Source organism: Acomys russatus, chromosome 1 (genome assembly GCF_903995435.1).
Source record: "Acomys russatus chromosome 1, mAcoRus1.1, whole genome shotgun sequence".
NCBI lineage: Eukaryota > Metazoa > Chordata > Mammalia > Rodentia > Muridae > Acomys > Acomys russatus.
Window position 1 is genome coordinate 122,946,631 of NC_067137.1, and position 25,448 is coordinate 122,972,078.

Genomic DNA, 25,448 nt, shown 5'->3' on the forward strand with positions numbered 1-25,448 from the left:
TTACCTGCCTGTCGTGGCTGGTTCTTCCTGGTTGTGCCATTCCTCCCGGGTCTGTTTATTTCTCAAATACGGCAACACCATCTCACTAGTTCTGCTACCTCTGCTACCGTGTAAGCAAACCGCATTAGCTGCTTGTGATTTAGTGACTGGTAACTCCATGATGTCTCACACATCAAAAAATACATATCAGAAATTATGTTGAAAAGCGGCAGAGTCCTAGGGTCATCTCTCGCTGAGGTGAGGACACCCAGGTGAGGGGAAGCCATACGGCTAGTCACAATCCAGCTTCACAGGCAGCCCGAGTTCAGCTGACGGTCGGGGTGGCACAGGGGCTGATGTCATCCGCTGCAGGGTAGCCTGGTGCCCCCTCATGAGAGGCACAGCCTCCTGGCAAAGTGTTTCCTCTTCCTATCTCTTACTTTGAAGTCCACACGTATCCACTCATCCTTTTTATTCACTCGCTTGTTCAGTAACCGCTCACTGGGCGGGTGTAGCCTGTCAAGATCCAGCTGGTTGCTGAGGGTGCAAAATAAAAGTGTCTGCTGCTGGGGAGTTTATAGTTCGTGCAAGACAGCAAACTGTGAGGATGCCAAGTGAGAAAGGCTCGTGTGGTTCACACAGGGTCACGTAGGACCACCAAAGCAGCGTGGAGGACGAGGCACAGAGTTCCTGGAGGAGGCCAGGGCTGTGCGATGATCGGCAGGCTGTTGGCTGTAAGCAGTGTGCTGCGTCACACACTTAAAGGGAGACCCCACTGGGACATGTTCTCACCGCCGTGACCTCCTCATGCTGTCCGCCCACGTGGCCGTCAGTGGCTTCTATCTGAAAAGTTCTCCCTGGCTCTCCCACACCAGCAATGATGTCAGAGCGGTGGGTCCTGTGACGGGAAATCTGGCTAGGGGGGGACGGAGTACAAAAAGGAGGTTAGAGCCTCCCACTTGATGTGATCGTGGCCACCTGCTTTTTTGTTGTTCACATGGCATAGGCCAGAAGGACAATGCCACTGAGTGCCTGCCTTACTGATGCCCAACCTCTTACACATCGGTTGTACAGGACCTTCTTCTGCTAGAACCCCGACACACGTGGAGTGGGAAGTTTGAACACTTAGAAATGTGTTCTGTCACGCTCTGAGCGGAGAGTGCGTGGACACACGGGAGCCTCAGTAAGGTGGCCTTGAGCCCCATGAGGGAGCTGCAGTCCCTCCTGTTTTGCTTGCTTATGGATTCGCATGCCCAGTTCATCTTTATCAAGTGACTATCATGTGCCTGGCCCTGACCTGTTCTTTAGAGAAAGGACAGAAGGCACAGTTCTTGTCCTTGGAATGTCATCATTTAGTGGAGAAAAAAACAGAAATCAGATGACCAGAGGTCATGTGGTCCGCTGACAGGCGTTGGAGTAGGGTGCTTTTGGACATCTCATCTGAATGAGGGAGCCAATGCCAGGAAAATTATCAAAGAAACCAAACCTCCTTAGATGAGGCAGTAAATCAGAATTTCTGCACCTAAGATGCTTTGTGCCTCTGTCTCAGTACACTGTCAGAAGGTTCTTGGCTCTTAAAAAGTGTGTCTCTGAGGCCCCAGGGAAGGACTCTTACAAAGTATGTGCTCATAGGGCATGAGAGCTGTGCTGCTCCAGGAGAACCCAGAGGATGCTTTCAGGAACACCGGGGAGGGAAATCAGGAATAATGGAAAAAACTCGAACAGGCTAAGAAATGCTTGGTCATACCAGGCTGCATGAAAACACAAATTTAACCAGAGCCTTGGCTCAAGAGAGTAAAATTGCACTGTGAACACCAGTTCTCCTTGCCTTTAAAAATAAGTATACTTACAACTCTATAGTGCTCATGTGAAATAGTAGGGGAAACACACGTTTGATGTAGCGCGCTCGTGGAGGCTGACCTAAGTTACTGCAAGGCTGTCATTCTGTTGTGCACCCAGAATTCAGACTCAGGATAGCGGTGTAGCCGGACTGAGTTCGACACCAACATTGTCCATCCCGAGAATGGACCAGGCACACACAGTGGGAGATTTAGGAGCCCTTGCCTGCTTTCCTCCTCCAGAAGGCTCTTTGCGGCAGGAGGCCATAAGTCTCTGCAATCCAACTGCCCTCTTATCTCTCAGACTCCTCCACTGTCAGCTGAGGACAACTCACTCCTTGCTTCTGTGTTTCCTCCTGTGCTATCTCCAGTCATGTGCTATGGGTGGACCTGTGAGAGTCTGCTTGGCCAGTTGCTAGAGCTTCTCATCCTTGAAGTGGGAATGAGAGCTGAGACTGAGGTGTGTGTTAGGGCTGAGGGCTTCCCTGAGGATGTACACACAGGCAGAAGAGAACACGGAACTCCCTGGCACTTGGCCCGTTGGTACCGTTCCCCCACCTCCCACAGCCAACCCTTGCTCAGAGTCCATGCCACTGGCTTGGCCCTCTCCTCTGGACCTTACTCCCCGATGCTGCCCCATTATCCTTGGAGGACTCACTGTCTGGCCTCTGCCTTCCCGTCATGAACCCCATTTCCCTCTGTCACCCACAGGAACACCTGGCTCTTAACACCTTAGCAATGGAAAAGTTTTCTCCAGAGCTCCATAACCACGATCTCCTTTACCACTCCAGGGCTAGGGCAGTACCATCGGTGTCTCACACCCAGAGACCACTGCAATGGCGTCTTCTGCAGGTGCCTGAATCGGGCTGATTGCTGCTGCCTGCGGGTCTTGAGCCTTCATGCTCCTGAGGGCCGTCCCAGAGAAAGAGGATCTGACCTTGGAAAGATCCCGAGGAAGTGAGGCCTTGCTCTGCATTACTGTCTGGAAACTAGGGTGGTTCTGCAACTACATCTTACTCCCCCACAGGCAGTGCAAAGCTGAAGAAAGACAGCAGGCAGCGGATTGGCTTTGGGGGATTTTGTGGGTTGGACAGCATCCATCCTTTGCTCAGGTGTAAATAACTAAATAGCCGTGTTTCTGTTTTGATCCACCACGAGTGTGTGCCCCAGTGTGGCCGTGTCTGATGTTTATCCTCTACTGTTGCCAGCCCGGCTCCCATGTTTCAGGGTCTAAAAAATATGGGGTGGGGGGTGTGTGGGGGGGTCCCATACCAACAAGAAAAATGGTCAGGTCTGTAGCAATTCCAAGCTCAATGACCCACAAATCAACTGTATTATGACACTGTCTGCCAGGGAGTGGCATCAGATCCCACAGGCTGAGCACTGAGCCCCAAATTTTGGTACCAGCCACAAGCTTCAGGATATTTTGTCCATGCTTCCGGTCTGTTGGCTTCCGGTCTGATTCTGATGCACTGGAGTATCCACGGCCCGCCCTTTGTTCCCACCAATGTTCTAAAGTGGCTGCAGAATCCAGGGAAATAGGTTTACCAGTTTATTGTAAAGAATATTTTAAGGGATACAAATAAGTAGCAAAGGCATATGCAAGACAAAGTCTAGAAGGGTCCCAGGCACAAGAGTCGCACTCTGAGCTGCTGGCCTGCGCTGCCTTCTGGACAGCTAGGTGGACCCTGACCCACACACACCTTCCCAGAAGCCCCGGAACTCAGTCCTTCAGGGATTTTAACAGAGATGTCTTTGTGTAGGCATGATTGATTAGGCCAGTGAAACCTTTATGGGTGTGGGACAGGGCTGGGAGTCTCCAGTCCTCTGAGGGGAGTGGGGGAGTGGGGGGGGGTGGAGGTGGAGGTGGGGGCTGGATGGTTCCCCTGGCAACCAGGCCTCCTATGGTGGCGTTATTTGGTGACTTTCCCAAAGTGATCCCATTAACATAAATTCCAGTGGGTCTGGAAAGGACTTTAAGTAAAGGAAAACTGCCTTCTTCCTTTATAGTTCTGGACCTGTTCAACACCGCTTCAAGAATCAAGGGCAGAAGGTTAAATAATTAGACTAAAGATGCTCTTCGTGCGCTAACCACTCAGGAAGTTGTCAGCATCACAGGTGCTGTAAATCTGGAACCTAGGACCCAACCCAAAATCCATGTGTCACTCAGGGGCCTCTGTCCCTCCTCTCAGTCCTCCCATGGAGCCTTGGCCTCTGAATGCATTCTGTGCCCTCGTCCCTGTGGCTGATGGCCAGCAGGCACTCTGCGATGAAGGGCTGTCATCTTACCGTGTCGGAGCCCTGGATCCTCTCCCCACTCTAGTCTCTGAAGTCCCTTGCTTTATCCGTTCCCCTGGACGGGCCTCATCAGTCACGATTTCCCTCCGAGGCTCCTGGGCGCTTCGAGCAGAAGGCCATAAAACCACAAATGTGTTTTCTGGCCTCAGCAGTTCACAAAGCTGCCGGGCCACCCTTCTCTTCACAACTGGCTTAGTCCCCGCTACATCCCTGAGGCCACTTTCCCAGTATAATCTTCTTTAGATAACCAACCTCACCCAACACTAGAAGCCGCCTCAGTACCAGCTTACCAAGACAAGCCACTGCACGTGATCTCTGCAGCTTCCTTATTTCCGCTTATTTTCTTATTTGAGCCAGGTGGATTCTGTCTGAAAGGAAGGAGTCTCTTTTGTAGCCTACATTCGGGTTCTTTGTTCCTGCTCCCCGTCTCAGGCAGGGGTGCATGCTCTTCAGTGCCCCCACCCCACCCCGCCCTTCATATTAAAAGTCTTATGTTGTCCCTCCCTCCCTCCCATGTCCCTCCCTCCCTCTCATTCCCCCTTCCACCTTCCCTCCCTTCCTTCCCCCTCCCATCCTCTCTTTCCCCCTCCCTCCTTCCTTCCCCCCCTCTCCCTCCTCCTGTGGATTAAAAGCAGAGCCTCTGTACCACTAAACTCTGTCTCAGGCCCCTCTTCAAAGTCACAGTTAGTGGTTTGGGTAAGTGCCCCAGGTTGGCTTGAACACGTGACCCCCCCCCTTCCCCCCCCCCCCAGCTTCCAGAGCACCTGCATGCACTGCGGCTTCTTCTTACCCCAGAGTGGTGGCAGCAGATTTTGGGCCTGTTGGTGTGAACTTGAGAGTAGCAGGCCCTTCCAGGACCTTCTGAACCGCTGCCCTGCTTCTCCTTGCAGCCCCTCCCGTGCCCTCCTCTCAGAGTACTTTCCGGGAGACTGTGACTACTCCTCTTCACCTTTCACTCCATTTCCCCCCATCCAATCTCATCTCATAGTTTCCCCCTCACTTTTCAGTCCCCCCTTGACCTTAGCGACTGTTACATTTTGACATTGTTAACCAATTTCCGTCCTTGGCCTTTGTGCAGAAAACTGTTGTCATTTTTCCCCTAACTGCCTGGTGAAGACCCACAGTACCCTGTCTGTCTGTCAATACTCAACCATCAGCCTTTGGGTCTGAGTCCTCATCCTTGTCCTGTTCAGCACATCCTCAGTCCCTCGGACCACCTGTCTGCCACCACCAAGCCCTGTGTTTTCTGCTTGCCTTGTCCTCTGAACTTGGCAACACCTTAGGGTGTGCTCCAAGCTGTACTTCCCTTTTCATGGTACCAGCTACCTCAGTCTGGAGCAGAGCTTGTCTTTGCTTGCCACTTAGTGTCATCCAGCAAGGTGTCCTACCCAGAGGAGGCCCTCTCATAAGTCTCCACATAAATGATAATCTTAGGAGTTTTAATGCTTCTATTTCAAGGACAACCTGTCATTGAACGTATTTTCCACCATTAGGCCCAATACTTATTTTTACCCTAGCAAGTACTGAAATAAAAATTTCATACCCCAACATCAATGATGCTGTGTTCTCTTTTTTGGGTGAAGAGAAATAGGTGACAGGAGCCCATTTTAGGATGGGCTAGTTTACCTTCCTTCATAGGTGGCTGTAATGCACAGGGCTCGTGGGTCTTCACAGCAGCTTCCACTGATTTACATCTCCCCTTGGTCATTGATTTTTCCTCCTCCTCTTCCTCCTCCTCCTCTTCTTCCTCCTCTCCTCTTTTTCTTCTTCTTCGTCTTCTTCTCCTCCTTCTTTTCCTGCTTACTCTTTTTTCTTTTTAACAGGTTTCAAAATGGGACCTATCACAATGGCATAAGATGCTATTGATAGTGTATTAATCTGATTCAGCTAGGCTCCTGCCCAGTAAAGTATGACTTCCACGTGCACAGCCATGTAATACATACCACTTACACAGGCATTAGAGAGACCCTGCCCATCCATATGTATGCCTGCAGCCTGCAACAGTTAATAACGCCGTATATCACACGCACTAGGATGTAACGTGTACTTCAGGGCGACAGAGCCTCATAAAATGAGTATTGGCTTATGATTACAGGAAGCCGGGGAAAGGATTTTTCTCTTTTCACATCTCTTTTTTCAAAAAAATAGAAATATTGGTCTGATTCAATGTGTCTCATCCCAGTTTTCTTCTGTTCCCCTCTCCCCCACCCTACCCCGTTGTTTTTGGGGTTCTGGGTTTTTTTTGGCCATATATGCCCCTCTCTCCAGCCACTTTAGTTCACTTCAGCCGCGAGGATAACAAAGGAGCCGCCTTGGTGAAGTGAAAGATAGCAGTTACACATTGGTATTCATGGTACAGGGGCCACACCGGCCTCCTCGGGGAGTTGAACAATGAATACCCAGCATTAATTGCCACAGACGTCATGTGTCTGACCTTGCTGAAACATAACACATCCGTTCTCCATAGCAGAGTTATTCGTCAGTAAGAGATTTAAAAAGAATGATCATACAATTATATTGCTGCTTAGCACGACCCCAATATTGTTTGTTTTTAAGTAAATCCAGGAGGACTTACATTTCCTTAGAAATTAGGAGTCTTAGGTCAGAGTATTTGCTGTGGGCGATTTGCTGGTTTGCTTAGCAGTTATGGTGACATCGGTGCCTTTCTAGTCTTTAAAAAGGGGAGACCTGGTGGCACTCAGAGGAAGGACAGCAGGTTGCCAAGAAGAGACTTGATGCCCTATGAGCATATACAGGGGGAGGTAATCCCCCTCAGGAACAGTCATAGGGGAGGGGAATAATGGGAAAATGGGGGGGGGGGGAATGGGAGGATACAAGGGATGGGATAAACATTGAGATGTAACAAGAATAAATTAATTTAAAAAAAAAAAGGAGAATAAAACACACTGATCAGCGATGGGTCTGTAGAAGCAATTAAAAGGCGCATGGATAAGGCACCTTTATCTACCCAGGAGGGCAGGGTGTCCTGCTTTGCGTCTGCACCCATTCATAGGTAGGAGCTGTCAGTAGTGAGGCCGAGCTGGCACAGGTTTCCTTTGCAAAGAGGTGATGTCATCTTTAAGAGGAAACCTACTTGCTATCAATTTTTCTTGTTCTAATCTTTGTTTTGTTTTTTGTTTTTGTTTGTGTGTTTGTTTGTTTTTCAAGTCATCAGCAGCATAGAAGTCAGACTTTCTCATATGCCTCTCACAGTTCTCTTTTCTGGCTGTCCTCCATGCCTGGGTGCTGTACATCCAGAGAGTTTTATAGCAGATGCCCTGAAAGTCTGAATCCATGGCTTAGACGTGGGTCCATCCTGCTGGGTCAGCAGGGACTGTCCCCTGACTGAGCCAGGTCAGACAGGCCACACTGGGGAAGCTGTGTGTGCAGAAATGGAGGGTAGTTAAGCTTCTCGCCTTTTGAAAAAAAAAGGGGGAGACGGGGGACACAGAGATTGGAACTGCAGCCTGGATGAGATTTAACTAGACATCCATTTTTGCTTGTATTCTAGTAAAAACCAAGTACGGATAAGCGTGAAAGTCCAACTCAAGTGTGTATGGGAGGCGGGTGGGTGGAGGGGGGGTGACCCAGTGACCCAGTGGGGGGAGGGGCCGGCTGCCCACCCTTTAAAGCTTTACTCACCGTCTTAGTGTTGAGTGGCAGGTGTGATGTGATTTCCAAGAACATTAGCAGGTAGAAGACAATAGTACAAATGCACTTACTATGCTGTACACTTGGGACTTTAAACTTTCTATTCTCCAAACCAAATTGTTCTTGGAGGTGGTTTAAAAGACAAACTCCTCAAATCCTAATTCCCCCTACACACACACACACACACACACACACACACACACACACACACACACACACACACACACACTTTGCTTTAGTCTGTTTACATCTCTAAGGCTGTGTGTGTGTGTGTGTGTGTGTGTGTGTGTGTGTGTGTGTGTCTCCAGAGCCCTTGAGGCTGGTTTCTGTACTATTAGATGCCTGAACACACCCCTAATTTATTCCATCTCTTTAAAGAAACGAGGTGAAGCTAGTTGGCTCCTTTTTAATTTTCTCTTCCCCTTTCCTACTCTCATCCATCACTCTGATCTACAATTAAAGCAAGAAGATGAAGTGACGATGGTTCAGGTTAAAGAACAAGGCCAGAGCGTGCTGGTGCTGAAGAAAGTAGCAAGCTGTGGCCCAGCCCCCACCACGGGGAGTGCGGAGAGCGACGCGAGGTGAGACCCCCAGCAGCCCCTGCACGCTCAGCTTTCCTACCCTAGCGCTGCTACCCTTCCCGCTCCCTCACTCTCTGGCTCTGCCCTCCCCCTCCTCCCTCCCCCTTCCCCCTCCTCCCTCTTTTCTCCGCCTCTCCGGCAGCGTTCTAGCTGACTGCAGAGAGCTCTCGGCAGCCAGATGGACTACTCAGTTCCCAGTGAAAGGACAAGGATGGCAAGATCTTTTAGCCTTTAAGGGGATGCCTTTGTTAGGCACCGCTCACAATGGGCAGCTCCCGCCTGCGGGCCTTTGACCCCCACCTAGAGAGGAAAGATCCCGCCGCGCTCTCGGAGCGCCAGCTGCCCTTGCCCACCTTCGATGTGCCTTATTTCAAATACATCGACGAGGAAGACGAGGACGATGAATGGAGCAGCCGCTCTCAATCCTCCACTGAGGATGACTCAGTGGAGTCTCTGCTCTCCGACAGATACGTGGTGGTGTCCGGGACCCCGGAAAAGATCTTGGAGCACCTTTTGAATGACTTGCACCTGGCCGAGGTCCAGCACAAAGAAACAGGTAAGCCGGGGTGTGTGTGGGGGGGACAAGGGTTGGGGGTTGGAGGGGGTCTCCTGCCTCAAAAGCAGCGGCAGCTGATGCCCTGTCAGTCTCCCCGGGAGGGCGAGGCTCCCGCTGTTTGGGAAATCGGGATGGGCTGGGAAAGCATATGCTTTGTGTAGCTCTCCCCGTGCGCCGGTGCTGTTTGTTTCAGTCCAGTAAATGGACACACGGAGTTCTTGAGCAGCTGCCTGGGGAAGTCGCTGTAGAAAGAAAATGAGGTGAAGGCAGATGTGTGTACTTGGTAATTTTTTGCCAAATCGCATGCAAAGCCATTTGGCAAGAAGCCAGTATTCAATAGCCTTGAACAGGCTTTCACCTGGGCTGTAGCAGTCCTATGTAGCCGTGCCCAATGGGTGGTCAGAGCCGGTCCCTAGGCTCCTGCAGCAACTTCTGCCACTTTTCCAGGTGGTTACAAACTGCTTGCCCAGAGTAATGGTTGGGTGGCCTGTGTGACACAGCTTCCCTAACCTGAGACCAAAGCCTCAGATGTCTTAAGCATTTTAGTCAGCGCTTTTAGCTTTGTGCGCCTTTGGAAACACTGTTACTCTCTGTATAGTTGACTTGCCTGTAATTTCTCAGGGTCCTTGCTTCTCCTAAGGAGCATTTGTAATCTGTTTCAGCCTAGAGCAGTTACCCCAGTGAACAGACTTCTGACAGTAGCCTGAAGTTTGCAATTGATATGATTACTGCTACATGGTTTTTTTTTCTCCGCTGCAAACAGCACCTGTGACCCCTAGAGTGTGCAGTGTGTTGATTGCATCCAGAAAAGGCAGCTGTGGCGTAACTGCTTGAAGACCAGTTCAGGAGCAAATTTCCTAGTGTCCCACTGATTCTGTCTGACTAGGAGTGGTATTTGGCTCTGAACTGCTTTACACAGGGCAGTAAGAGAGAGAAAAGCAGTGATGTGTGAAATATGTACCTTACAATACCACTGTTTAGTTGAGAAGTCCAAGTGCTTTATTTTGCATACAATTGGGAAAGAGTAATTTTATGGCTTACACACACAAAAATAAGCTGTTCTCAATAAAATTAAAGTATCACCATGGCCTTCATTGCGTTATCTCGTATGTCAGCAAATTCACGCTGTGCCTTTGAGCGGTGCTCCAGTGCCCTGCCTACAGATGTAATCGTGAAATAAGTCCCCCATGTACTAATAACGGTTGTTGAGAGTAGACCACAGGCAAGTTGTCTGGCACAGAAAGGACGGAGCAGTGGAAGGGGCAGAATGAATTCTGGGTTTTTATTTCCTAAGCACAGAAATTGTTTAATAGCAATTTGTTTGCTTTTCACCTTCTTTCTAACTTGACTCAGTCCCCGTATCCCTTTCTTTTACTCTCGTGTGCTTCTGGAGACCAAGCCCAAGGCCTCCAACAAACTAGGAAGTGCATGCACCACTGCAGAGTGACACCTGTGGCCCAGGGACTCTGGAGACTGCCTGTCACCTGATTGTCTCACAGAAGTTGCCTCCTTTTTGCAAGGGGATTTACACGTTATCTAGTGACACCACAAACACACACACAGTTTCTCTGTGTAGCCTTGGCTGTCCAGGACTCACTTTTGTAGACCAGGCTGGCCTTGAACTCATAGATCCGCCTGCCTCTGCCTCCCGAGTGCTGGGATTAAAGGCGTGCACCACCCTGCCCTGCTTCTCTAGTGGCTTTTATTTTTGCTTGCTTCTCAGTTCTACTGACCATAAGGTAAAATATGCCACTTCAGACAAACACGCACAAAAACCAAAGAGGACGTTGGATCTAGCCCCATTGTAGGCAGTTCAGGAGCGGGCCTGTCTGAGTCAGCCTCATCTGAGTTCTTGCTCCTTTATTTGGAGTTCCAGTGAGGGACACATAGACACATGGACACATGCACTTTTTCAGAGTTTTGTAAAGAAAAAAAATACAGTAATAACTTCTCTCATCAAAGGAGAATTTTATGAAAATTAAAAAGCCCACTTTGAAGAAAGTGACTGATGTAGGTATGTGAGAGAGTCATGGGGAAAATGGTGTGGCTCTTTGAAACTTCAAGGAAAGAGCTACCACGTGTTTTTTTGTTGATAAGTTTCAAGGACATAACTATGAAGTGCATGTGTTCACACAGGAGAAAAGTGGTTGTGTTCTAGCCTGAATACTAAATGAATTGGATTTTTAAAGCAATGGCGGTCCCTTGTCACTGACAGAGGTGTGTGGCAGCTAGGCCAGCTCAGCAGAGCCTCATATCAGAGATTTGCGTCTGGGGGCCCAACAGAGGCACAGAAGCCGTATGGGAGACAGGTGGAGGGAGTGACAAAGGCTGCAGTAAAAGTGTAGAGCAGCATTTTTATGTTCTTGAGGGTCTCTCTTGGTGAGGTGGAGCCCTGTGATGCCCCTCCCCTTGGCCCTGGTGTCACGGAGGAGGGAAGGGTAGAAACGGAAACCTGTGGCAGCCTGGTTGAGCTGCTCGGACATCCCCTCATCCCTATACCCACCAGAGGCTGAAAGAACAGCCAGATGAGATGCCTCCTCACATGGTTGTCACAGAGGCCACTCGCTTGTGGAAATGCGTGTGCAAGCCCCAGCAAAAGAGGCTCCAGTGATGTCACAGAACAGATTGGCTTGATCACCCTGGCGTTAACGCCAAAGTGGAAGGAGTTGACTGAGTTGGAAAGAATGGAAAAGAGAATGCCACGGCTCTGAGACCGGAGGCCGTCATCTCTGTTGCTGCTTGAGTCGAGGCGAGGACAGAAACAGTCCAACAGTTCACACAGTATCCCATCACTAAATCAAGCTGAGTTTAAGCATCATACTTTTAGAGATGCTTAAAGGCAAGCTACTAATAATGCCTTTCTAGATAGTTTCTAAGTAAACAGTCTCCAGAGTGATTTTGTGATGCCGCATGTCATCCCTGTGTGGTGACACCAGACAGAGGAGTCACCCACTGGTGTGAATGGATGAGTGGATTTAGGTTTTATACTTTTATCAAAGAAGACTGAAGATTGCTGGGAGGGAACAGGCAAACATTCAAGTGCTTGAGTCTTCCTTTGCAGGCAGCTTTGAAACCTTCAGCAACCTATGATGAAGGCCCTTCTCCTAGTAATAGCATACTCAAATAGCAAGTAGCAATGGAATCCACTGAAACATAATTTTTTTTAACAGTTTTTATTTTCAGATACTTCTTCATTATTGTAACTAGAAGAAAGCCAGAGTGTAGCAATTGTGTGTTGACTCATGACGGCAAGAGCTGATTGAAGCTGTTTTCAAAGGTTTTCTTTTCTCTCAGGTTCTGATGTGTTAGAGGAAAATCCAGCAGTTTCTGCAGCTCTACCTTTCATGTGCCCAGAAATAGGACAGACAGCACTGGGCATTCCCAGCCTGGGAATTACAATGCCAGGAGGATGTGGGGGGAGGGAAGGGGGGGAGGACAGGTGTGAGCCCAGGCTGCCCAGTTGCCTTGCTGTGCACAGGGGTCCTCTGTCTACTTAACCCTTTCCCTCCTGCAGAAAATGAAGTATTTTTGGCCTGCAGGTGCTTCCGCAGAAACTAATGATTTCTATTTCAGAGCAAGAGAGAAACTGCCTGATAGGTTACTTTCTTTTTTTTCTTATTTTTATTTCCTAATTCCTTACCAATCCCTTTGAATGAAGCGCGTTTGTGAAGGCAGGTTCTCAGGAAAAGCAAGCTAACAGGAGAGGTGAAGCCTACCCTGGTTCTCATTAGACCTGACCTGGTTTCTTTCAGCTGTAGCTGCTTTTCCCCTTTATTTTCACGAGGCTGTCGTTCTGTGTGTCCTATGCAGCCTGTCTCTGTACTGATGGGTAACTGGCTTTAGGCAGCATTAGTTGGCACAGCCCGAGCCCCTGTCTGTTCTTCAGAGGCTAAGCCTAGGTAAAAGCAGAGTAGTGGGTGCGGGGACAGGGTGTTGAGCCCAGGACAGAAGTTAATCAGCCTGTTGGTCGCAACCCACTTTGGGGGTCGAATGACCCTTTCACAAGGGTTGCCCAAGACCATCAGAAAACACAGGTAATTTGCATTATGACTCATAATATTAGCAAAATTACCCTTATGAAGTAGCAATGAGGACTGTATTTCTAAGGGCCACAGTGTGAAGCCACACCAGACACTGGCCTAAGAGATTTGCTGAATGCCCTACTGATAGAGTCCTGATTTAAGGAGGGCAGAGCCCTTGGTTGTCTGTTGTTTGTTTGTTTGTTTGTTTTGTTGTTGTTGTTAAATTTCTATCTCCTTCCATGCCATACCAAGTTAATGGTGACCTAGAAGTGTGGTTTTTACAGAGCAATGGAAAGAATACTGGTTGGAAAGGTAGAACCAAACTTTGCTGAACTTCTTCCTTGCTGAGTGTCCCGCTCGCCAGGCCAATAGTAAACCTGGCACAGAGCCTGTTACAGCTGAATTCTATGGGGCGGGGGGGGGGGGGCAGAGAGGTTTTTAAGTCTTTTCGTGACTTTATATAATTGGTATGCACGTGAGCTTATTTTGATGTTTTCTTTGTAGTTTACATCGGTTTTTATGCTGAAGATTTTAACTCCTTGTACACACTAGGCAAGCATACCACTTCTAAGCCACCTCCACTTGTCTCTTGCCTTTTATTTGCAGTGTCGTGTGGCAGGTGTAGTTTACCTGTAGCCGTACATGAGCCCCATTGAAGCATGCTAAGACAAAAGCCAGTGCTCCGACATTCAGACTTGGTGGCCAGAGTTGGGGATCCCACCGTACCCTAGGCCTTAACAAGCCCCAGTGGTGACTAGGTTTGCAAGCTTCTAAAGTAGGACGCTGTCTCTGTCCCACTGCCGTTATCCTGAGAACCTTTTAAACATCTCTTCTAGCTCTTAAACTCCTGCCTGCGAGAGTGGAGGCCACCGCTCCCTTTCTTCAGCCCCTCTCTAGCTCCCCTCTCCAGGGCTCGGTCTAGCCTCACAGCCACAGGCCTCTGCATCCTGCCTGCGCTGTCTGGTGTGTTCCAATTAACAGTTTAAACTGCACTGAAAGGGTTCCCTCAGAGGGATCAAAAGAACTGGACGCACAGCTGCTTGGGATGGTGAGGAAGTGAGGAGAGGGTGAACAGAATCCATGTGGGTTTTGTTTTGCTTTTGTTTTTCAAGACAGGGTGTCTCTGTGTGGCCCTGGCTGTCCCAGAATCACTTTGTAGACCAGGCTGGCCTGGAACTCACAGAGATCTGCCTGCCTCTGTCTCCCCGAGGTCTGGGCTTACAGGTGTGTGCCACAGCACCCGGCTTCTGTATAATATTTTTTACTTACTACTATGTAGGTACCATTTTATTACTAATTGCTATGTATACAACTGAAACCAAAATAGGTTTGCTCTCTTTGTGGAGGCTTCTAATAGAGTGAAACAACTGGAAAGTGCTTTGACAGATGCAAAGGTCTTAAAAATTAACACAAAACAGAGTTTAGAACTGCAAGAGCTAGAGAACCTGCCTCCCTGGGAATGTTTAGTAAGCTGTCGCCTGCAACCCTCTGAAACTGGGAAAGTAGCTTTCTCCAAGACAGAGAACAAAGATGCCACTTGAGGTATTTTTCAGCTCTGTGAACTGTGGCTTTTAAATATTGGTTCTTTGCTTATGTGCATATTAATAAAGTCAAGGAGAAGCCGAATTCATGAGGCCAAGCCCCAGGTGCCCCAAGTGCCTCAGAAGTAATGAAGCACACCGCCAATCAGTCGGGGCTTGTTTCCCTACAAAGGGCAGAGGCCTGACCCAGCTAAGCACAGTGCCAGCAAAAATGTCCCCAGTGAGCGATAGCAGAGATGGACGGAGCAACTGGGATGTGGCTTCCGTTCTGGTCCAGGCTGCCACTGTGTGCCTTTCTGTGTGGTTTGTTTGGGTGAGGCTGTTTTTGATATTGTGTTTAGTTCTTGCAATGCCCTTAGCTTCTTTCCTAACTGCTAATACGGAGAATGTGTTTGCCAACCACAGCTGAAGCACGGGGAGAGATGTTCATGGATTCCCATGGACTGAGTGATGGGTAGAAATAACTCTTCAGTTGTCTCATAAACAAACAAGCAGACAGAACAGCAGAGGCCTCAGATCACACAAAGCCCAAGGTCCCTGCAGATCTGAAATCCAGGGTTCAAAGGTCACTCACAATGACAATTCATTTATCCAAACCTTGCCTCATTAGATGGTGGGCCCTTGTGCGGAATAATTGTCCTTGTTTAGTGGACTTAGACGTTGAGGCAGAAGTTAATTAAACTGTGCCGGTGACTCAGTGTATGTTTCAACCTAGAAATGAGCCACATGTACTTCTAGCTTTATTCCAAAGGCCGTGCTTGTTAGGGTCTGGGCCCGTGGCTGAAAGGCCGAACTGACGTAAGCCTAGAGTTCAGCTCAGCGGCGGCACACCCCTGAGACAGAAGCACACGGGACTTGCTTCCTGTCCTCTGAGTGGGAGGGCAGCCGCCTGGGCTGCTAACTGTTAGAACGAGAGGAAGATAGGAAAGGGAGGAGAGATGGACAGACAGACGGACCAACCTAGACCTGCACTATCAGGCACTCAGATGAGAAGTGGGGGAACAGCAGATTTGTCTGGCTGATCTGCTCACCCCACCTTTGAGCATGCAGTTATGGACGGTAACAGGGGAGCTGGGGTCTTCACACTGCTAATAGACTGTGGGTTACCTACCTTCCTGTTAATGAAGCCAGATGAAGGGCAGTGAGACCGAGCTGAGCGAATGGTCTCTGGCACACGCTGACTGGCCATGGGAATGTGGGAGTTTCCATGACAGTGTAACACTCGGGCCAAGAAGCTGTTTAACGGACAGGAGTGTAGTGAGCAGCACACCGGACACAGAAAGGGTGCCTGTTTAGACAGGACTGGACCATTGGGATGGTTTTGTCTTGGTCTGAGACAGGACCTCATATAGCCAAGGCTGGCCTTGTAGCCAAGGATAACCCTGAACATCTGTGCCTCCTGAGTGCTGGGAGAACAGGCATGCACTGACATGCTGGTTTTTTGTCCTACTGGGGAATCGAACCCAGATCTTTGTGTGTGGTCGGGCTGATCTCTACCAGATGAGCTACATCCTCAGCCACAGGTGCCTGGTCCTTGAAACTTCTCATGTTTAGCTCACATCTGACCTATAGTTTATATCTGAATTCTACTTTTAACAAAAGGAATAGCATCATCAAAGTTAATACAAACTGTTTCAGTTTTTCAACCAGTAAATTTTTCAGTGAGAGGTAACTTATGCCGGGATTAGACAGTGATAGCATTGGACCACATGGAGTGGATATCTGATTAGGCTTTGAACTTTATGATGATCTTTCCGTTGACGTTCTTTCTATTCTGTGCCTACTGCTGTAATGTGTGCATAAGTCTGCGAGCGTATTAATTAACAATTTAAATGGAGATGGCCGTGTGGGCAACTTCTGTTTGTTGTCTGTCACTGGTTCTTAGAGAAAACAGTCTCCACAGTACAGTTTCTTAGTTTTGTGCTAACTGCGATTTTGTGCTTTCCAAAGCAGTGGTTCTCAACCTGACCCCACAGAAGTCTCCTAAGACCATCAGGAAATACAGATATTTATATTATAATTCATAACAGTAGCAAAATTACAGTTATGAAGTATCAATGAAAATGATTTTATGGTTGGGGGTCAGCACAGCATAAGCACTGTATTAAAGGGACACAGCATTAGGAAAGTTGGGAACCACTGTTCTGGAAAACTCTGTTTTCTTATCTTACAGATTCTTAACATTATTTTCTCAGTAAGTCCTGGGTATTTTATTGGCATGTGTAATTCTGTCTTCTACTAGAAACACATGGGAGTTTGCCTGAGTCTTGCTGTTTCGTGTGTGTGTGTGTGTGTGTGTGTGTGTGTGTGTGTGTGTGTGTTTGTCAGGCCATTGTGGAGATACTGAAATTTATGAGCCCAGACATTGTCTATAGTGAGCTTGACATCCCCTCTTATATCCCCTGTAACCACTGCAACCTAAGGTGCTTAAAGATTAGGATATAGCTCAGCGGTAATATGCTTGCCCAAGCATATGTAAGTCCCTAGTACCTTAACAACAAAAATTACCCAAAAATATGTTTCAGATGATGTCAAAGTTTGGAAAAACAAAAACTGTTGTATGTCTCTTTCTGTGTCTTCCCCTGAGCCAGAGACGTGTGCTGTCTTCCCCCAGGGTGGCAGGCTTAGAGGGGGATTGCCAAATTCTTATTTATCTGGATCTCAAAATGCTTGTGACATATTCAAGTGAAATTTAGCATCTTACTAGAAAGATGGAACCAAGTCTCTGTCTTTCTGTCTCTCTGTGTCTGAGTCTCTGTCTCTGTCTCCTTCTCAGTCTATCTCTGTCTCTGTCTCTGTCTCTCTGTGTCCGGGGGGCAGGGCTTACTTAGTCTTGTAATTGTGAAGGACTGATAGCTGAGGGTACTTCTTTGATTATAATCACCGCATGTTAATCTCTCACAGCATGTTTCAATCAAATTATTGCCTCATTAAAGGACATAGTGTTGCAGAATTGCTTTAACTGACAAGCACCCGTCAAAAAGGAGTTGTCTTTGTATGGGAGAATTTTTGCCCTTTCTCTTCCAGTAATGAACCTTCCCCTCTCTTCTTTGCCCTCTGGCTTTACTCTTCCTTCCACTTTCCAGTGTCCTCCCTTTCTACCCTCAGGCTTTTGTGCCTGACAACAGCAACCTTGCTTCCATTCTGTTTTGCAACACTTAGCTTCCCGCTGGGCCGGCAATCCTTCCCCAGATCTTAGAAATAAATACAAAACTAGTCATGAATGTCAAGTAAGGATGAACAGTACGAAAAGCAAAACCAAAACCTTCCAGAATGCAGTTCTGGAGGCAGAACACTGCTTTCAGCGAGGTTCCTTTTTTCTCTACACCAGGCCTGGTGATCTTGCCTGTACTCAGCCTGTAAGGACAGTCAAAGGCAAGCCCTGGCCTTGAAAGGAGCACTGCTTGGTGAGAGCATGAACCTACGAGTGAAAGCAACCCATGTAGGTGGGTTTGTGCCTCAACACCCAGTCTGAAGGGAACAGAGCTTAGAGCAACAAGGCGTGTGAGCTTCCGTCCGCTGTCCTCCTGTATCCATGTCAGGTGCTTTATACTTCTATGACAAAGGTTGGTGTAGTACGTTGGGCCAAAGCAGTTCCGTCCTGCATTTCTTCTGATCTTTCCTGACATCACACCGTGCTGTTGAATAGCAAGCTACTACATGTTAAAGCTGGTGTCCTATCACGCGGTTTAACAAGGGAAAATTAGGAGCATGGGCAAGTGGCTCGGCACCGGAATGTGTGTGTTTCGTCTCCAGCACAGAGAAGAACCCTCATGACTGGTCCATCCTAACTTTGGATCATCTCCTCATACTCAGGCATGTAAACTGTGAACTCCCAGGCCCTGGTTCAGTTTGCCCTGAACCTGGTGGCTCCGCAGGCCAGCTTCCATAAAGCGGCACATGGTTTCTGTTAGTGTTGATTGGCGTGGAATGTACATCTCAGCATCCTGGTGGTGCACATACTGCCTAAGAGCCTCTCTGCAGGGATATCTGTTCTCACCAAATAAGGAGACACAGGTGGAAGAAATGGCTTCTCAAAATCCACGGTACTGTGGCCAGTCAGGATAAATTCAGAATACTGATGGCTGTGGATGTGTTTCCTTCCTACTTAACTAAGAAACCTAAGACCCAGACCACATGAGCTTGTCTTCGAGCCATGAAAACTTCTGGTACGAATGTATCCTTTGTGACTGGACATGGCTGCATACTCTAACAATGACCTAAACTCTTTCCTGTGTAAACAAATGTGAAGGATGGGTCGCAGCTCTGCTCAGGCCAGGGCACTCTGCAGTCAGTGCTAGGAGTCCTCCCTGGTGGCTGTCCCCGTGCAGCCTTCACTTCGCAGGAAGGATGGGTGCCAGCACACCTGTCTCCGCAGCGGCATGGTGAAGGCCCGAGCACCCCTGGGTGCCGCGCACAACCTTTATCTTTTTCCCACTGGCCAGAACTTAGTCTCAGGGTCACATAACTCTGCAAGTGAAGCTGGAAATACACCGCTTTGTTTTGGGGTTTAGTATCTGGGGAGCAAGGTGCCCAGCAGGAGGGGGGGGAACATTGATTCTTAAAGAAGGACAAAATAGCTTATAGCTTATAATTTTATAAGTAGAAGTCTGCTTTTTAAAATATAAGTGGATGTTTTTCCTGCTCTTTAATACCCTGCCTCTCTAGGTTTTGTTTGTTTGTTTTCTGAAGCAGAGTCACCCTAGCCTTGTGCTTGGTAGTCTTCCTGCCTCAACATCCCAGTTGCTAGAGTCCTGGAATTATTAGGGTGTGCACCACTCGCAGGTGTTAGCTGACCCTGGGGACGTGAGGTCACAGTAACTTTTTTTTTTTTTAAGAAATGCAAACATACCATGATTTAAAGCATTTAGAAAGCCTACAAGTGGAGCTGGAGAGATGGCTCAGGGGTTAAGAGCACTGGCTGTTCTTCCAAAGGACCTCGATTTAATTCCCAGCTCAGAACTGCCTGTAACAGTTCCAGGGGATCTGACACCCTCTCACAGACATACACGAAAGCAAAACACCAATGTACATGAAATAAAAATAAGTAATAAATTATAAAAAGCCTACAAGTATTTTATAGTAGATTGGCCCTTTTACTCACGTCAACAGTGAATATGCACTTACAGATGTGTCCTCTTAATTTGCACTGTCTACTTCTTCATGTCTGATATGGGTTACTGAATTTATATTAGAAAATTCTACATCTTTCCTTCCAAAATTTTTTGAAGTATTCTTTATAAATTATATAATATATATCTATATATCAAGAAGTAGTCCATTGTCTGTGCCTTGAAAGTTAACAGTGACACAAATAAAATTTTACAAGAAGAGTAGCTTATTTATACTATACAATTGTCTATAAGTTTTGTAACATTATAGAAAAAACACCGCTGTTTGTCCCTTGACACATTGTTCTTGAGGCCATGTAGTGTCCTGCATGAGAGACATGATAGGAGCAACTTTTCTTTTCAGTGTTTGGTTTTAGCCGCTGGCCCCTAATAGAATAAATTCAAGACCTTAGGATCTCCAGAGGGTAAGACTGGCTTTCGTACACTAGTGAGATGGCTGGTAGCCACATCCCAAGGAAACTTCAGGATGGAGGCCGGTCACTAGGAAGACAAAGATGTCGGGGGAGCAATAGGGTTTTAGCCCCACCCCCTTCAGGTCCCGTAATTCATCCAGTCATGTTTGTATAACGAGGCCTCCATAGAATCCTGGATCAAGGGATGTGCAGAGCCCACAGGTTGTTGGATTCGTCCATGTGGGGTGCTTGCTCAGGGACAGTGGTTCTAGACCTGGTCCTATTTAGTCCTTCATTCCAAAGACGGTTCACCTCAGGGATGAACCAGGAAACGGGTCCCTGGGTTTTGTGAACCAGTGGAACAAGTTACCAAACATGAGCAGGTTATTAGTGGGGATGGGGGACTTCTAGTTTCTAGCAGGTTATCAGAAGTACAGGCTACAACCTGGGCCTTGTGATCGGCATTTAAAAAAAGAGCACACCTGTAGGGTTGGCTTTTCACCTGTACTAACTCTGGGCATTTAGTCTCAGAACTGAACTGCAGGATGCCAAGCTGGTGGTACCAAGAGGAGAATACTTATTTTATTCTATAGAATTTGCTTTATGTGTTGTTGTGCATCTGTGTGATGGACCCGTGTGCCATGAGGTGTCTGTGTGTGTGTGTGTGTGTGTGTGTGTGTGTGTGTGTGTGTGTGCGCGTGCGCGTGCGAAGGTGATACTCCTGAAGGGGTCAAGCGACAACATTATGGAGTCATTTTTTTTTTCCTTTCATCTTTACATGGGTCCCAGGGATTGAACTTAGGTTTTCAGGTTTCCACCTCAAATCTTTTTTTTTTTTAACCCCCAAGCCATCTCACTGTCATTTGTATTCTGTTATATTTTCTGTTTATGTCCTTGATGCTGTTTATAATGTATCATCACCAAGAGCCAAGTGATTTCTTTCTTTCTTTTTTTCTTTCTTTCTTTCTTTCTTTTTTAATTTTTATTCCATGGGTTTTGGTGTCTTGCATATATGTTTGTCTGCGGGTGTCAGATCCCCTGGAGCAGGAGTTACAGACAGTTGTGAGCTGCCATGTGGGTGCTGGGAACTGAACTCGGGTCCTCTGGAAGAGCCGCCACTGCTCTTAACTAACCGAGCCATCTCTCCAGCCCAGCCACGTGATTTCAATACTAAGACAAAGACCTGGAGGTGTAGGTAGGTTTAAGTGGTGTGTTCATTTTAGAACAGAGTGAAACAGGACAGGGAACGTGGCTCAGTGGCATTGCGTGTGCCGGGCCGAACAGTTCTTTCTGTTTGAACTCATTGAGACCTGTCCTCAAACAAACAGCAGCACAAACCAAAAGACTTCCTGGACCATATAGGAGAAGGTGTTTAGTGTGCTTTCAGTGCAAGAAGCTATAAAAGGCGGTGTTTGTCCTTTAAAATGTCTTAGTCAGTGACAGTTGCTGTGCATTTAATATTCTGTTTCCCGGGTGCTGAGATGGAGCCACAGCTGAGATGAGCAAATGCCAAGGCTGTGACACGCAGCTCAGTTCTTTTCCCTTAGGAGGGACTGAGCAGAACACAATTGCGATTCAAGCTGCTCAGCGTCCGCATAATGCTTGTGGAGAAGTCCGTCCAGAAGGAGAGGCTGATCATACAGTTTGGTCTGTGAAGGTTTTGGTTGACTAGAGTGTTTGTTTGTTTGGTTGTTTGGGGTTTTTTTTTTTCCTAAACAAGATTTTACTATGTAACCCGAGGAGACTTTGAACTGTTGAACCTCCTTTCTCATTCTCCTGAACGCTAGGATCTCAGACATGCACTGTCGTACCAAGCCACGTGATTTGGATTTTGAAAAAAGTTTGTGCCTTAACAGTTTGAGTTTTAACGTAAATGTGTAGTCGGTCAATTCATGTGTTTCGATAGCATTTGTGAATCGGAAACTTGTCTCAGCCCTTCTGTATGATTGTCGGTTCTTAGCACATGTCAAGGGACAGTCAAGCTTGGGTTTCCTTGGCCTGGCACTCACGCAGGGCGGTGATGGCAGCCAGGACACAGGGCGTGTAGGCTTGCTCACTCACGGTGCCCCGGATGCACCATCCTGGGCCTTGACAGCTACTGTGGGTCCTTGGATTAGCTCTCCAACCACGCCCAAGCCCAGTGGGCATCTCTGCCGTTAACTCCTCAGAGGGCACAGCGCTCAACCTGGAGGAATAGGGATTTGGGTACTTGGTTCCCTACCCAACGTTTTGTGACCCTAAATCACAAATCTGCCTCTTACCCGCCATATGTGAAGCAAAGCAGTTGTGCATTACCGAAGGCACTCCCGTGACTGTTGTGGAAATCAGGCATGCCTGCTGTCCAGCACTGGTGGACATCACTTTCCTTAGCCCACTCAGCTCCACCGGGCTGAAAGTTTTCCATTTGTATAAGATCTTATGCTGAATCGTGTAGAAGACTGGGAGTCGTCAGTTAGTTTAGAATCTTTCTGTCTTTCCTGTATCCAGCCATCTTGCTAAAAATGCCAAGAGCAGTACTTGTCTCTACATTACTAAACTCTGAGGAAAATAACCACTCCAGTGGCCCTAATTTGCCAGATAATAAACAAATAAAGAAATAAATTTTTTTCTGAAATGCAATGCTAAATCTTCCAATGACCAGAATATTTCAAACTTTGGGAAGAGGCTGGTCGTGAACATTCTTTTTGGTGCTTTAGAGTTTAAAAAAAAAAAAATCACACCAGGACTTGGATTGACTCAAGTGTTAGAGTGATTATTAATTGCTTGAAATAGTCTCAGGCTTCTAATTTAAAATACTGTGTTTAAATTAAATTTTTTTTTTGTTGCCTGAAGCCATAGCATGTTTACGAGACAAGCGCTTAGGAACACAGCTTGGGTCTTTGTGCGTGAACCAGCAGTCCCTCGGTGAGGCCAGTGATGCTAGACCCAGCGACTCTTGGAACCAGGATGCTAATTTCTATTGGTGGTCACTGACAAATTGGTATTAAAGGTTTTGTACCCGTGACAGTTTCCAATCTGATCTGTGCTGTTAACTGAAATGCCGTTGCATTGATCATGAAGACTTTTTTTTTTCCCTCCTGGCTCATTTGTGAGAGCAGCCGCTGTGGCCGATCAATGACAGCCGCACAGCTGGATCATGAGTCTTTGGGGAGAAGCAGTGTAGCTCTGCTGCTGCAGCAGGTTGTGAGCAGAGCCTCCCTGTCCACAGGCCTGTCTTCCATGACTCTGCCTAAGAATTCACCTTAGCTCCAGGCTTCCTCTTTGCATAGGCCCTGTTCCTGTAGCTCAGGCTCCTGGCTTTGATGCTTTCGCCTAACAGTTTCCTTGGGTTACCGTAAGAAACCCAAATGCCGTAGTTTGTAGAGGGCAACTAAACTCCCTCCCCTCTCTCCACTAAAACAGGCCCGATGTGGCTGACTCAAGCCATCAGAAACTTCCTTGGCACTCCTTGCCTCAAAAGCCTCCTTGTAGCCCATGTAGCTCTTTCCCTGAGGAAGGAGCCCTGGGCTTCCTAGGCTAGTCTTGAAGGCCCACCAGGAGCCAGCTCTGACCTACATTTCTAGGTTTACTTTCAATTAGACCATACTGTCTGGTACTATTCACTAATGTGTCCCAGTTGAAGGCTTACAAACCCACAAGTCCATATGGTACTATATGTAGCCCAGGCCGGTCCCGGAAATCACTTCCACCCTCCTGCTTCCGAGTTCTGGGGTTATAGGATACACTGTGCTCCAGTCTGAAGAAGGAGGGGGCGGGGCCCCATGTGCTCCCTTCTGCTCTGTTCTAGAAACATTCCTAAAGGCCCTGTGTTTTGACAGTAGCTAAGAACAAAAGAACAATTCTATTCACTTCATTCCTTCCCAGAGGAAGAAATGCGGGGTTCCTTAGCAGTTTTGTAACTTAAAGTGTACTTGGTTATTTGAAAACCTAAGCCCTGTCTGTAGTAAGTAAGTGACTGGTTTTTGTTTTTTTGATTTTTTGGTTTTTTTTTCTTTCTTTCTTTTCTTTTCTTTATTTTTATTTTTATTTTATTTTATTTTATTGAGATAGAGTATCTTCATGTAGCCCTGGCTGTCCTTGAACTCGCTCTGTAGACCAGGCAGGTCTTAAATTTCCAGCAATCCTCCTTCCTCCTCCTCCCAAGTGCTGGGATTAAAAGCGTGCACCACCGCTGCTCAGCTAACGGGAGGCTGTATATCTTGGTTGTGAGCCTAGCCTTTCATGGCTGATCCATCTCTCCAGCCTGGTTTACTATATAAACATCATTAAATAAATGAACATGTGTGTGTGTGTGTGTGTGTTTCAAACTTATGCTTAATCAAATTGCAACATGCAGTCTGGCAGTACCTATGAAAAAAATAATGGTAAGCTGTAATGTTCCAGGACCAGAATCCAGATCTTTCAAATTCAAAGCTTTTCTTAGCTCCTTGAAACCAAGGCTAGGGCTGGGAGTGTGGAGGGGGGTTGGGGGAAGGGAAGGGGGAGTTTAATCCCAACACTTGGGAGGCAGAGGGAGAAGGATCTCTGTGAGTTTGAGGCCAGCCTGGTCTACAAAGTGAGTCCAAGAGAGCCACCGCTCTGTTACACAGAGAAACCCTGTCTTGAAAATAATATAAATAAATAAGTAAATAATAAATAAATAAAGGCTAAAGTAAGGTGTATTTTATGGTACTTTATTTAAAGTTGACTGTTCCTGGAGCAGAAACGATGGTGAACAGGTGTGCCAGCAATGCTTCAAGGAATGTGAGTCAGTGCAAAACACTGGTATTCTCAGTCGCACACTTCCGTGAAATGGTGTGGTCGCAGCTTCCGATCAGAGGCTTTCGTTGCTTGCTTGACAACTCACTGGACAGATGTGTGCTTTCATTGTCGCAGTGCGTTCTGCCCCTAAGTACTGAAAACAACTGAGGTGAATTTCAGTAATTGTTCCTAAGTAACCCTAAACACCTCATGTTAGTGTTTAGGGTGGGTTGGGTTTTGGTTTCTTTTATACTTTTCACACAAAAATAGGAAGCTTACCCCTTTGGGTAATACTTAGATCTATTTCATTATTTTGATTATATTTGCGTAACAATCCTGTTTTTTAAAAAGGTCTTAGCAGACCTCTTAGTGCCCTCCCACACCCCTACCATACAACTTGGAGAGATGCAAAAAACATATTTCTGTTGCAGAAGTAAGTGGGCTGCAGTTGACATGAAAATGAAAAACTATTCTCATTGTTGCATAAAAGAAAACAGATCTACGTAAGATCAAGTCAAACTAGACAAGTGATTTCATATGCCTTAATTATTTATTTTTTAAATCGAACATTTTTATGCAATATATTTTGACCATGTTTCCCCCTCTCCCACATCCTCCCCACCTCCCTACCCACCCAAATTATCTTCCTCTTTCTCAAAAAACAAACAAAAATAAACCTCACATATAAAAATAAATGAAACAAGCAAAAGACCAGTAA

The 25,448-nt window shown here is 47.2% G+C and overlaps 1 protein-coding gene across 1 annotated transcript in view; it reads left to right on the forward strand.

The window, feature by feature from the left end:
- Positions 1-25,448, forward strand: part of Rapgef5 (Rap guanine nucleotide exchange factor 5) — a 226,534-nt gene that overhangs the window by 148,038 nt on the left and 53,048 nt on the right. The window contains exons 10-11 of the mRNA XM_051152513.1: positions 8,229-8,347; positions 8,815-8,903. Of these exons, the coding sequence (XP_051008470.1) occupies positions 8,229-8,347; positions 8,815-8,903 (208 nt within the window). The remainder of the gene's footprint in view (positions 1-8,228; positions 8,348-8,814; positions 8,904-25,448) is intronic.